We start from the raw sequence: 15429 nt of genomic DNA on the forward strand, positions 1-15429 counted from the left end.
ACGACTCTTTTTACAACTTCGAATCACTGCACAGGCACACAACTCTTACACGACAGAAGTGTAGCAAAAGTCACATGTAAAATGTAACCCCGGTAATTTTTATGTCATTATCTATCATATTAAAAACTTTCGCGAGATTTCCAATCAGGGTTCCTGCTTCACACAAATCTGATTACAGAAAAAAAAAAAAAAATTTATACACCTATACAGCTCTCAGACACAGATAGCTTTATAGATGCACACCTCTGAATATGGACACACAACTCTTAAAGGGGAACTGCACTTTTTGGGGAATTTTGCCTATCGTTCACAATTATTATAAGAGACATGACGATGGATTTTTTATATTTTTTATTGCATTCTAACTAGTAAATAATTGCGATAAAACGTCCGCTTACAATGGAGCCTAAGGGAGCTGCTCAATTCTCATATCGCCCTTAAAAAAACATCCAAACACCTCCATTGAGGTTTTATATACATGGTGTAAGTATATACTGTATGTAATGTAGTAACAGGCACATTTATAATAACATTTAATATTTACGTATTTTTATCATTTTAAGCATATGTGGCGCATTAATTTAAAAAACGCATCATGATGTTGGCTTTTTTTCCCTTTTATCACTGATTATTACTCGCTGCAGACGTCATGAGAGCCAACAAACATAATAAAATATAATTTACTGTACAATGTCTGCTGTCATTAGGATGCCCACTGCTGGGATGTTCATATATTCCCATTTAGATGAAGAATGTCTCATAATCCTTGCAAAGAAAGCGTCTTTTCCTGTCATTCTCGCCATTTACGGGTCCTAAATGACTGTCAAAGTGTACCAATTTGTCGGATTATATTCTCAGCCATCTACTTTCCAGGTGAGATGCATGGTTTATGATCTACAATAAACTTCCAGGGAGCAAGGAAGTGAGGAAACACCTCGCCAGTCGATCATGTTGAAATTGTACACAAGCTTCACAGCGCCACTATGAATAGATTGACTGTTTTAGCACTTATAACGACAATATCACTAATACTTTGTTAATATACAAGTCACAAAATGTAAATGGAGTATTGTTGGCGCTTTTTAAATCGTTATTTATTGGATTTTATGGGCGAAATAGAAGACCTCCCATCGGGTCTATTTTAAAGGCCTACTGAAACCTACTACTACCGACCACGCAGTCTGATAGTTTATATATCAATGATGAAATCTTAACATTGCAACACATGCCAATACGGCCGGGTTAACTTATAAAGTGACTTTTAAAACTTCCCGGGAAATATCCGGCTGAAACGTCGCGGTATGATGACGTATGCGCGTGACGAAGTCAGAGTAACGGAAGTTATGGTACCCGTAGAATCCTATACAAAAAGCTCTGTTTTCATTTCATAATTCCACAGTATTTTGGACATCTTTTGCATTTTGTTTAATGAACAATGAAGGCTGCAAAGAAGACAGTTGTACGTGGGATCGGTGTATTAGCAGCGGACTACAGCAACACAACCAGGAGGACTTTGTTGGAGCGCTAGCCGCGCTAGCCGCGCTAGCCGCGCTAGCCGCGCTAGCCGCCGACCTCACCTTGACTTCCTACGTCTCCGGGCCACCAAACGCATCGGGTGAAGTCCTTCGTCCTTCTGCCGATCGCTGGAACGCAGGTGAGCACGGGTGTTGATGAGTAGATGAGGGCTGGCTGGCGTAGGTGGAGAGCTAATGTTTTTAGCATAGCTCTGTGAGGTCCCGTTGCTAAGTTGCTAAGTTAGCTTCAATGGCGTCGTTAGCACAGCATTGTTAACCTTCGCCAGCCTGGAAAGCATTAACCGTGTATTTACATGTCCACGGTTTAATAGTATTGTTGATTTTCTATCTATCCTTCCTTCTATCCTTTATTTTTTTGTTTCTATATGCAGTTAAAGCACGATGCTATCACGTTAGCTCGTAGCTAAAGCATTTCGCCGATGTATTGTCGTGGAGATAAAAGGCACTGAATGTCCATTTTGCATTCTTGACTCTCATTTTCAAGAGGATATAGTATCCGAGGTGGTTTAAAATACAAATCCGTGATCCACAATAAAAAAAGGAGAGTGTGGAATCCAATGAGCCAGCTTGTACCTAAGTTACGGTCAGAGCGAAAAAAGATACGTCCATCACTGTCTCTCAAGTCCTTCACTGTAACGTTCCTCATCTACGAATCTTTCATCCTCGCTCAAATTAATGGGGTAATCATCACTTTCTCGGTCCGAATCTCTCTCGCTCCATTGTAAACAATGGGGAATTGTGAGGAATACTAGCTCCTGTGACGTCACGCTACTTCCGGTACAGGCAAGGCTTTTTTTTATCAGTGAGCAAAAGTTGCGAACTTTATCGTCGATTTTCTCTACTAAATCCTTTCAGCAAAAATATGGCAATATCGCGAAATGATCAAGTATGACACATAGAATGGATCTGCTATTCCCGTTTAAATTAAAAAAAATCATTTCAGTAGGCCTTTAAAGGGCTTTTATTTACGTTTATTTGATATTTAGAATGCATTAAGAAAATATCCATCTGTCGTCATGTTTTTCATAATGATTGTGAATGATAGGCAGAATTCCCCCAAAAAGTTAAGCTCCCCTTTAATGGCAGAAACATAGCAAAAAGTCACATGTAAAAAGACATCCAATCGAAGAAATATGGACGGACAGCTTTTTTTTTTTTACCCACAGACAAATTATTATAATACTGACAGACAACTTAAAACACGCACATTCAGCACTATTCACACACACACACACACACACACACACACACACACACACACACACACACACACACACACACACACACACACACACACACACACACACACACACACACACACACACACACACACACTTGTTATTACATATGTTGGCCAGAGGGGGAGCACTTCATATTTTTACACACACTTGTTATTTCATATGTTGACCAGAGGGGAAGCACTTTTAAAACTGACACACAGTCAATTTGAAAAATCCCTCCTTTTTGGGACCACCCTCATTTTGATATATTTCACCACCAGGGGTGCAAATGAGACATTCTCTATTAGATGCAATGGTTTTCTGTATTGGGACCATGATTTATGTCCTAACTTGTTCACTGGTCCTCATTTGGAAGGTACGTTTCCTTGTTGATGTTTCAAGAAAGGTAGGAATACAAGAACCCACACACACACACACACACACACACACACACACACACACACACACACACACACACACACACACACACACACACACACACACACACACACACACACACACACACACACACTTCACACACTTCAATCATGCTACTTTGGACTCATCGTTAGCTGCTTTTTACCAGGCTGTGGATTGTCCCACGAGAAACAACAGGACATTTGACCTTCTGTATGCTAATGTCAAGGATGCATACAAGGTCACACCCTTCCCCCCACTAGGGAAGTCTGACCACAATCTTGTCCATTTGCAGCCAAAATACACCCCCCTGGTCCAAAGGCAGCCTGTTAACACTTGCTCTGTGAGGAGATGGTCCCCTGAAATGGAAGATGCCCTCAGGGACTGCTACAACACCACAGACTGGGACGTGCTGCTTCCACAGGGTGAGGACATTGATGGGCTGACTCACTGTCTCACGGATTACCTCAACTTCTGTGTGGACGTGATCTGCCCTGCTAAGACTGTTCGGTGCTACCCTAATAACAAACACTGGGTAACACAAGAGGTTAAAGCTGTCCTCAACAAGAATAAAGCTGCCTTCAGGAGTGGAGACAGGGAGGCAATGAGAGCAGCACAGCGGGAGGTGAAACAACGCGTGAGGGAAGCTAAGGACAGCTACAGGAAGAAGCTGGAGCAGAAGCTGCAGCAGAACAACATGAGGGAGGTCTGGGAAGGTGTGAAACCCATTACAGGCCACAAGGCAAAGACCAGAGCTGTAGGGGGGACAATAGAGAGGGCCAATGAGATGAATAACTTCTTCAACCGGTTCAACCAGCCCGTGTCCTCTCCACCCCTCACTCCCCATCGCAGCCACCCCCTTTCCCCTCAACGCACCTCTCCCCCAGCCATGGCAACACCCCCCTCCACCACCTCTACGCAGACATTAGTCATCTCTGCGGACCAGGTCAGAGGTCAACTGAGGAAGCTACAGCCTAGGAAAGCAGCAGGCCCAGACAAGGTGTGCCCCCGACTCCTGAAGACCTGTGCTGCAGAACTGGGTGAACCACTCCAGCGGATCTTCAACCTCAGCCTGCAGCTGGGGAGAGTGCCCACCCTCTGGAAGACGTCGTGCATCGTTCCAGTTCCCAAAAAGAACTGCCCCAGTGAGCTGAACGACTACAGACCAGTGGCGCTCACCTCTCATATAATGAAGACAATGGAGCGGCTCTTTCTCAGCCTCCTCAGACCACAGGTGCAACATGCCCAGGACAGCCTGCAGTTTGCGTACAAGGCAGGCGTTGGTGTGGAGAATGCTATCCTTTACCTGCTTCACCGAGCCCACTCACACCTGGATAAGGGAAATGGCGCTGTGAGGATCCTGTTCCTGGACTTCTCGAGTGCCTTTAATACTATCCAGCCCCGCCTACTCCAGGACAAGCTGGACAGAATGCGAGTGGATCCCTGCCTGGTTGCCTGGATTTCAGCCTACCTCACCGATAGGCCACAGTACGTCAGACTGAAGGACATCACATCTGACAGTGTGATCAGCAGCACCGGAGCACCGCAGGGAACGGTGCTGGCCCCTCTTCTCTTCACCCTGTACACCGCTGACTTCTGCTACAACTCAGAGCTGTGTCATATCCAGAAGTATGCGGATGACACAGCCATCGTCGGGTGCATCAGGGACGGCAGAGAGGAGGAGTTTCGGAGGCTGGTGAGGGACTTTGTTGTCTGGTGCCACAGGAACCTCTTGCAGCTCAACCCTTCAAAGACCAAGGAGCTGGTCATTGACTTTGGGAGGTCGAGTCCAAGGTCACAACCTATTGTGATCGAGGGAGTCGAGGTACAGACCGTGGACTCATTCAAGTACCTCGGGGTGTGGGTGGACAACAAGCTGTACTGGACTGTTAACACGGACCACTTGTACAGGAAAGGACAGAGCAGGCTGTACTTCCTGAGGAGGCTGCACTCCTTCAACGTCTGTAAAAAACTATTGTGGATGTACTACCAGTCTGTGGTTGCCAGTGTTCTGTACTACATCGTAGTGTGCTGGGGGGGGGGGGGGGGGCAGTATATCTAAGAAGGACAGCTCCAGACTGGAGAAACTGATCAGGCGGGCCGGTTCTACGATTGGACTAAAACTGGACTCACTGGTGACGGTGGCAGAGAAGAGGACTGTGGAAAAACTAGTGAGCTTCCTGGATGATGCCAGTCACCCTCTGCATACCGTTGTCAGTAGCCAGAGGAGCCTGTTCAGTGCTAGACTGCTTCATCCCAAGTGCAGGACTAATAGACTAAAAAACTCCTTTGTCCCACACGCCATTAGACTGTACAACTCCTCTCTGGGAGGGAGGGGGGGTACTAGAATGACGGGGATGCAAAACAATAACAGTGTAATACGTTTTCATAACATGGTCACTAATGCCTAGTTTCTCTTGTTATATTCTTATTTTACTATTATATTTATGTTCACATTGATGCTTTTTGTTTTTATTCTATTGTAATATTTTTCTATTTTGTTTCCATTTATACCCCCATTGTTTACTTTTTTAAATTTGATCTAAATTCTGTACACTGCTGCTGGAATTTTAATTTTCCTGAGGGAACTCTCCTGAAGGAATCAATAAAGTACTATCTATCTATCTATCTATCTATCTATCTATCTATCTATCTATCTATCTATCTATCTATCTATCTATCTATCTATCTATCTATCTATCTATCTATCCATCTACACATAAATTCAGATATGTAAATTGGATTATAGTCGCACAGGTTGAGACCTCCATTTGCAAATAATACTTCCATAAATAACCGCACTTTGATAAATGGGTGATACTGCTCATTTACTGGAGAAGCAAGCTAGCGTGCTAATGGCTGGCGTGAAGACACATTTAAAATGTCAATGTCAACCTACATAACATTTTACTGCAAACTTATTCCTCACCCCTTCATGCGCCGTCACTGATATAAAGATGATGGCAATTTCCCTATTCTGTATGCGTTCGCTATCTCTGTGGTGCACAGTGTTAGTGCTGGTCTTGTATAATTGTACTGGTTTCCAAGCTCGTGTTAGGGAGGTCTAAAATGTATTTATTTAGTATGTGAATTTTTTTATTTTACACTAACAATTTATTTTGCATAAAGTTTCATTTAAGTTTGATTAAAAAAGTATGAAATTCATATCACGTAAATAAAAAATATGGAATACTTTTTGTAATGGGGCCAGGGGAGGAGGGCCTCAAAATTAAAATATTCTTAGGACCCTAATTTAGACACATCGTTATTGGAGCAGCATAATTCCATATAAATAATGTATTCATTTTATTTCATTATTTTTAATATATTTATATTATCTTTAAATTACAGTTTTTTCCAATTGCTTACACACTAAATTTTAAATAAATAAATCACACAGTTAACAAAGTCTACACACAGTAAGCAAAACCACTGTGCAGATTTGCCTAATATTAGGCATAGACTTTGCTTCACAGTTTTTGCGAAATATTACACACAATGCTTTACACACACCTTCACATCTTGCACATGTGATGTGGATGAGATATACTATGGCCTGATCCAGCTAGACGGGCAGGTGATGATTAGAATGAATAACTTTTGAGTATGTTCTTTCATAGAGTTGCTGTTGCCTAAATCTGCACATGTAGCCTATACTCTGTGCTGTCATTTTTATTTATCTCCAGATTTAAATTTGTACTGCGTGTCATTGTTGACTACTGTGATATGTTACTTTACCTGACTGTGGTAAAAATACATATTTTCAGTTTGCAACATCATTGTTGAGCAGTTTTTGAAAAGATTACATGATATTTTTACTTTCTCTTTAGGTCCTTACGTATAGGCCCACTTCAAAGTAAACAATGGCGATTGCTATGGATTTGCCAATATATTTTGCCAAGTTACAGTAATCATTCATCACATATGCTAAAAAGGTCGGGCAAAATGCCCCAAACATGGGATTTCTTATAGTAAAATAGTTGTTTTTTTTACAAATATGTTTAGTATTTATCAATGTTCTGGGTAACTCACTCCAATAGTTTCTTATCATTTGAAGTCTGTGTGAATGAAATGACAATAAAACTGCATTTTTACAAATGCTTGCTTTATTTTGATGAATGGGCTTATGTTTTGACCTAAGTGTGTAATTTTGCAAATAATCTAAGAATTAAGAAAATTGAATGTGGTGTTTGGGAAAAGTGTGTATATCTTTTGAAAAAGACACACAGTTAGTAAAATTGTGTGTAAGCAAATGGAAAAAACTGTAAAACATGTGCACAATTTCATTGGCTCCTCCGTTTGGAAGTTAGTGCCCCTCCCCTCTGCTGGATGCTCTCCTCTTTTTGTCCACATCTTTGTCCTGATGCCAAACGCTGCACATACAGTGTGGACTTTGGCCACGCATCTGTGGGATTTTTAAATGTGTATGGTCATATTTTCCCCGGTAAGTGTCTTTCTCTCCTTTTTTATTGATTTACTTAGACTGGTAAGGTTTCATGCTTGGATCGAACTACTGTAGTTTACAGTTTCCTTGGCTTTATTGACGTGTCCTAAATAAGTAAGTCAATGTTGTCATACAAGTGATGATGGCAGAGTTTTCCCAACCGTCCATCCCTCCATCCTAGAATGTGAGTGTGTGTCTGTGTTGGCCCTGCCATGAGGTGGCGACTTGTCCAGGGGTGTACCCCGCCTCCCGCCTAGGTAAAGTTGTTCAAATATTTGATGCGAAAGTCATGCACTGCTGCGGCCACCCTCCAGTGCTCAGTGAGCGGCGCTTCCCACCTTTAAATTATTCAGCGTTTGTTTTCAAAGGAATTAGAAACTTTAATAATTGGGCCCGTGATTTATTAATGGTAATGCATTATGCAAGAAGCCACACTCACTCACTCACTCACTCACACGTGTCTGCCTCCACAAACCAAAGGTCCTCATATCACTCATGCAATTGAATGTTTTTGTCCTAATATGACTCCCATTTTCCTGTTTTTTAGATTTTTGCCATTTGTGCGTTTGCAACATGTGGAGGCTACTTTGGGCACCTCCAGGTTAAAGTGGACTGTGCAGCGAGTCGGCCGAGTAACAAGAGCATCATCATTGATTTTGGTTATCCCTTCAGGTAAACTACGCTACGATTTCACTCTAAAATGTTGACCCACTGACGGATATTCACACTTGTATTTTTATTAGTTTATTTATTTGAATTAGGACAATGCATATTCATCAACATAGAGCAACAATGTAAATATGCCGGAGTTAGCACAATAGCTAATTATCATCCGTTGTCCAAAGGCAGGTTAATACAGTAAACATTCAACAGGTCATGATACAAAAAAATACATAAATCACAAAACTTTACAGATTACAAGCATACCATAAGCACAGACCATGAACAAATAACAAAAATACAAAAATAAAACAAACAACAAACATGTGAATAATCTAATTGTGCGTGCATGTCTGATTAGTTTTCAACCGCTGTTTCAGTGCACTTTTAAATGTTAAATAGGTCTCACAGTAACAGGTCTGTCACAGAAACATGGATTGATGATAAAAAAGGAATAGATTTTGATCTGGAAGGATATGAACTAAACTACATCAACAGAACCAACAAAAATGGAGGAGGAGGAGCTGTGTACGTGATGAAGAACCTGAACTACAAAGTGGTAAAAAACATGTCATTTGCTATAGATAATATCTTAGAATGTATAACCATTGAAATATGTCAGGAAAAAAGCAAAAACATATTCATCAGTTGTATATATAGATCACCTAAGTCAAGTATAGAAACATTTGAAGAATGGATTACTTATGGAGTGTATTGTGAATAAATTGAGAACAGGAAGTGAACAAAAGTTTTAGCAACTGTTATGTAAAAGAAAAGGGGTAGGATTAAATAAGCTCTGCTTCTTCCTACTCCTTTTCGAACATGTTGAAAAGAGAAACTGGAAATTGTGATGTATTATGTTGTATGCTTGCATGTTCGAAATAAACTCAAACTCAAACTCAAACTCAGTTTCTGACATGAGCTGGCAGCCTGTTCCATGACTGTATGCCTCTGATTGACCCCACCAATTGGCCAAATTTAGTCCTGCGCCTTTGTACGTTGCAGTCCCCTCTGGTCACTGTTCTGGTGTTTACTTGACTGCTATTTTTTAATTAATAAAATCTATCAAGGGAGGGGGAGCAAGTTTATTTAGAACTATAAAAATGAGGCAAACAGCCATGAATATCCGATAATTATCTAAATCAAAAATATTATACTTACTTAAAATGTTACAATAATGATACTTAAGAGGCTTTTTGTCTAGAATTTTTAGTGTTCTCTTGAAGAGACAGTTTCATTATGCTGAGCTTGGCACGTTCTTTTAGGTTCTCATCTGTCATTTTCTTTCACTATCATAACATTGGTAACCTAGTATATTAATATAATTGGTTCTGTGAGGAAGCGCACACCTCGAAAAACGTGTGTTGCGAAACCCATCGAAACAAATATAAATTGATTTAATCAAACAGCAGAATTGTAACATTTATTAAGCTTTTTAAAAAGAAAAACACACTTTTGGTAACACTTTAGAATGGGGAAAATATTCACCATTAATTAGTTGCTTATTAAAGTAACAAATACTTAATTTAGAGTTATTTGGACACTAAGGGAACATATAAGGGTGAGGGTCAGGGTTACTAATAAGCAATAATTCTGAGGTTATTGAGGGAAGACTCTTAGTTAATGGCTTACTGGTTGTATAATAAGGCCATGCAGAATAAGGCATTAATAAGTACTTAATAATGACTAATTAAGAGCCAATATGTTACTAATTTGCATGTTAATAAGCAATTAATTATTGTTGAATTTGTGTTCTCCATACTAAAGCTTTACACTTTTAGATCAGAAATATTGTATGAAAAACAACACATTATAATGTACTACGAACAACTGCAGTAAGTACTACATCAACTTATGCACTCAATTGGTTCCATAATCGAGCTCGTAACTCAACATATTCGTATCTATCTATATCAGGGGTGTCGAATTCATTTCAGATCGGGGGCCACATGGAGAAAAATCTACTCTCAAATGGGCCGGACGGGTAAAATCACGGCACGATAACTTAAAAATAAAGACAACTTCAGATTGTTTTCTTTATTTAAAAATAGAACAAGCACAGTCTGAAAATGTACAAATCATTAAGGTTTTTTTACACGTACATGTTGCGGTTAATAATATTTTACCTTTATTTGTCGTTATTTATACTTTCTGAATAAATGATGTGATAATGTTCATCAGTCAACTCATGGGTGTTAATTTTCAATCGGTCAAGATAAAAAAATAATATAAAAACCAAATTAGAGGATGTTATGTAGTTTGCTAATTTTTCTCGACTGGTGCACTAACATGTGGTTTATTGTTTTTTACATATGTAGCATCATCTACAAAGATACAAAGAATTGCTATCACGACATCTAGTGGACAAATTTACAACAGCAGTTTCTTTCATTCAAAAATGTTGCCTCATTTTTATGCTTAGCAAACTCATCCCACGGGCCAGATAAGCCTTACTTTTGACACCCCGATCTATATCTAATATCTATGATAGTTATCCCCTCCTGGTCCGGTTGAGCTAAACACAGGATATATTAAATATATTAAAGCTAAACAAATATTGCAACAGAATAAGTAGACCACACCGCTTCTTTGTACAGTAAATCTGTACAGCATATACAGGCATCTGAGTCAGCAATATGATTTGCCCATTTAGCTGGACCGGACATCTTTAAAAATATAAATGAGAAAAAAAAACAAACAAACAAAAAAAAAAAAATTCCCATTAAATCAGCATTGGCCATTAAAATGAACTAAAATCAAGCCGTGTACCCTAAAACAGCACAGTTTTTAACATGCCTTTTAAAAATTAAAAATAAATGTTTAGATGAGAAATATAGCATTAAAAAAACGATACTGTCAGGGTGTGTGGGTGGTGACGAACCCCAAGATGCAGAGACGGCAGGCATTGAACAGGAAAACATGATTTAATTTAACACTTTAGCAAAAAAACAAACAAAAGGCGCGCACCTAGCGGAGAACAAACTTGGCTATGAACTAAAATAGCACAAAAGCTAACTGTCGACAAGAAACAAAAAACACTTACTGTGACACGAAGGAACTATGACATGAGCAGAGTGAACAAAAGTAGACAGAGCTACAACAACAAGTATTATGACAGGTAGTAGTGACAATAATCCAGCACTGCCTGGAGAGGAAGGCAGGTTCAAATAGCAGCTGGATGATTGACACCAGGTGTGGCCAGGTGCCAATCAGCCACAGCTGAGGGGACAAAGCACTCAGGGAGATAATCGGGAAATAACCAAAATAAGAGCACTGACAGGAAACAAAGACAGGAAAAACCAAAACATAAAAACTGTCAGTGACAAACCTGACAGTAGCCCCCCTTCCCATAACGGATACCAGGCGTTTTTAGAAAACCCCCCTCCCCCCCAAAAAACAGTCCAAAGTCACGGGAGGGTGGAGTGAGGACAAGGAGGTGGGCCACCAGGCCAAGTGTCCCCGCAACCAGCGGGGAAGATTTAGGTGGCGACGACGAGTTGAACGCCGCCGCAATTGGCGAGGCGGCTCGACCGCCGGCGTGGGAGGACCCACCGGAGACTATGGTGACGCCCTCTGCTGGCCCACCGGAGAGGATGGTGGTGGCGCAGGTTGTAGACCCACCAGAGTGCATGGTGGTGCCGTAGGTTGTAGACCCACCGGAGTGCATGGTGGTGCCGTAGGTTGTAGACCCACCGGAGTGCATGGTGGTGCCGTAAGTTGTAGACCCACCGGAGTGCATGGTGGTGCCGTAAGTTGTAGACCCACCGGAGTGCATGGTGGTGCCGTAAGTTGCCGGCCCACCGGAGTGCATGATGGCGCCGTAGGTTGCAGACCCACCGGAGATGATGGTGGCGTCTGTTGCAGACCCCTCGGAGATGGCGGCGTCTGTTGCAGACCCTTCGGAGATGGCGCCGTCTGTTGCAGACCCCTCGGGGATGATGGCGCCGTCTGTTGCAGACCCCTCTGAGATGATGGCGCCGTCTGTTGCAGACCCCTCGGAGATGATGGCGCCGTCTCTTGCAGACCCCTCGGAGATGATGGCGCCGTCTCTTGCAGACCCACTGGGGCGAGAAGTAGCTGTGCCTCCCCAGCTGCACAGCTACTCATAGCCCCCACCCCCCCAAGGGACGGATCCCAGACATCCCCAGATAGGCCCACAGACGACAGGGGTGGGTGGGAGAGGTCTTGAAAAGCGGCCGAACTTCTCTTCAAATTAGCCATTAATTCCAAAGCTTTGTTAAGCCTCTCCGCCATGTACATCTCTGCGAGGTTCAAATCAGGCTGGATTATTATGTTAAAGTTTGTAGGTGATGAACCCCAAAATGCAGAGATGACGATAGGCATTGAGCAGGAAAACATGATTTAATTTAACACTATAGCAAAAAAACAAAAAAAGGGTACAAACAAAAGGTGCACACAAGGCAGAGAACAAACTTGGCTATGAACTAAAATAGCACAAAGGCTCACTGTCGACAAGAAACAAAAAACACTTACTGTGACACGAAGGAACTATGACATGAGCAGAGTGAACAAAAGTAGACAGAGCTACAACAACAAGTATTATGACAGGTAGTAGTGACAATAATCCAGCATTGACTGGAGAGGAAGGCAGGTTCAAATAGCAGCTGGCTGATTGACACCAGGTGTGGCCAGGTGCCAATCAGCCACAGCTGAGGGGACAAAGCACTCAGGGAGATAATCAGGAAATAACCAAAATAAGAGCGCAGACAGGAAACAAAGACAGGAAAAACCAAAACATAACTGAACTGTCAGTGACAAACCTGACAGATACAATAGAGCGTAGTACAAACAACTACTGTACAGTAGTTTTATGAAGTAATGTAATAATGTAAAGCATTTACCTTGGAGAGTATATTCTTTGAGCTGTTTGGCCGTCAAACAAACCATCAAGCAGCTTCTCAATGTTTTCATGGATAAATGTCCGCTGTTTAGATATTATTTTAACGTCCTTGGCTGGTATTATCGACTAGTTTCAGTATGGCGCAGACAAGCAGTGCTTTGCTTCACTAGCTAGCTACGCGCTCGGTTATGTTTTTGATGATTTCTTTCTTTTTGTCAATTAATATTATCCACTTCTTCTTCTCAGGACTTTCCTTCACACTCAGTGTCTTCCTTCTCATGGTTGGAAAAACGAAATTCTGTCGATAAGCTAATGCTAGCAAGTAAGACATGGGGGCTGATTTACTATAATCCAAATACCACATGCTAAACAGCATATGCAATAAAATAATACAATTGTGTGTACTCTTAGCTGGCTATTATTGAGTTAGTATTATTAAATGTATTTTAATCAGCCTATAGTTCACCCAGCATGTAGTTATAAAATTATAAAAGGATGTTGCTGAATAGACAATTTGTTTCATATTTTTTTAATTTCTGGCAGACATTGCAAATATGTTGACACACACACTTATGACGGCGGATTCTCTGTCAATTGTCTGTCTTTGCAGCGCAAGCACCGAGCGTGTGTCAGTTTGCGTGTACTTTTTAGACATGCTAAATAAATCGTTAAATAGGCAAGGCAAGGCAAGTTTATTCATAGAATACAATTAGTACACAAGGCAATTCAAAGTGCTTTACAGAAAATTAAGAGAAGGCAAAAATAAAGATGTACAAGATCATATTTCAAAATAAATTCAGAAAATACAATCATCATAAAAACAATCATAATTAATTAAAATTTAAATCAATCAAAACACTGTAGATACATGTCATGTGCACAATTAAATAAAAAGGTTTTCTGGCTATATTTTAACATTGCCAACATTAAGGCCTGTCTCTCAACTTCAGGAAGACTATTCCAGATTTTAAGCGCATGAAACTGAAACACAGTTTTACCATGTTTGGTCCTGGTCCTTGGCATCAGAAGGAGACCACTCCCTGATGTTCTCAGAGCTCGAGATGGTTCAGATAGCTCTAACATGTCAGATATATACTTTTGCACACGACCATGAAGAGACTTGTACACAAGGATAGCTGTTTTTCTATTCTCTGAGCAACAGGAAGCAACTGCAGTGACCTAAGCACTAGACCAGCGTTTCTCAAAGTGTGGGGCGCGCCCCACTGGTGGGGAATAGAGACATGACAGGTGGGGCGCGAGGAACGGGAGGAAATTTCACTTAGATTTTTTTTTTTTTACTATGCTTTCATTTTCTATACACACTGGAAATCACTTTGTGATTCTGTCTGTGAAATCCGCTATATAGATAAATGTAAATTACTTATTTTTCCTGTATGCTTTACATTTCTAGGTAGGAGCGAAAGTTTGACAGACAGCAACAGTAACTAATGGGGGCGGGGCTAAGCGGAAGCTTTGTGAATGGCGAGTCACTGTGCGAGGATTTGCTGTTTTGCAAATACATAAAAAATAGAGCCACTGCTGATGAGCTGTTCAAGATAATGGACAGTTTCCTCAAAGAACACGACCTTAAATGGGAAAACTGTGTGGGCTTTTGCTCTGATGGCGCGCATGGCAAAGTCAAGAAACGGGCTTTAGGCTCTAATAAAGAGGGTTGCGCCAAATGCGCATTGGACACAATGTGTCATTCACCGGGAAACACTCGCGTCAAGGCAGCTCAGCCCAGAATTCAATGAGGTTTTAACAGTGGCAGTGTCAAGCCTGCAACCCCGATTTGAAAAGCTGTGCAGTGCAAAACAGGCTCATTGCAGCCACTAATGCTGGAGTACTGTAAAACTCATGTTCACTTGCCCTGTCCTCCTTTTTTTGGCAAAGATTGCAAAGTGGCACTTTTATTTTCATTTATTATTGAACTTGATGCAAGTTATTTGATTTATTATTGAACTTGATGCAAGTTATAACACTTTTATTTGATTTATTATTGAACTTGATGCAAGTTATAACACTTTTTTTTATTTATTATTGAACTTGATGCAAGTTATAACACTTTTGTTTTATTTATTATTGAACTTGATGCAAGTTATAACACTTTTATTTGATTTATTATTGAACTTGATGCAAGTTATAACACTTTTTTTGATTTATTATTGAACTTGATGCAAGTTATAACACTTTTGTTTTATTTATTATTGAACTTGATGCAAGTTATAACACTTTTGTTTTATTTATTATTGAACTTGATGCAAGTTATTTGATTTATTATTGAACTTGATG

The 15429-nt window shown here is 40.7% G+C and overlaps 1 protein-coding gene across 1 annotated transcript in view; it reads left to right on the plus strand.

Annotated features, from left to right (window-relative positions):
• Window positions 1-7592: 7592 nt before the first annotated feature.
• The window catches only part of synprb (synaptoporin b), a 34080-nt gene continuing 26243 nt past the window's right edge, over window positions 7593-15429 (plus strand). The window contains exons 1-2 of the mRNA XM_062051073.1: window positions 7593-7616; window positions 8164-8288. Coding sequence (XP_061907057.1) covers window positions 7593-7616; window positions 8164-8288 — 149 coding nt within the window. The remainder of the gene's footprint in view (window positions 7617-8163; window positions 8289-15429) is intronic.

The sequence above is a fragment of the Entelurus aequoreus genome, linkage group LG01, assembly GCF_033978785.1.
Source record: "Entelurus aequoreus isolate RoL-2023_Sb linkage group LG01, RoL_Eaeq_v1.1, whole genome shotgun sequence".
NCBI lineage: Eukaryota > Metazoa > Chordata > Actinopteri > Syngnathiformes > Syngnathidae > Entelurus > Entelurus aequoreus.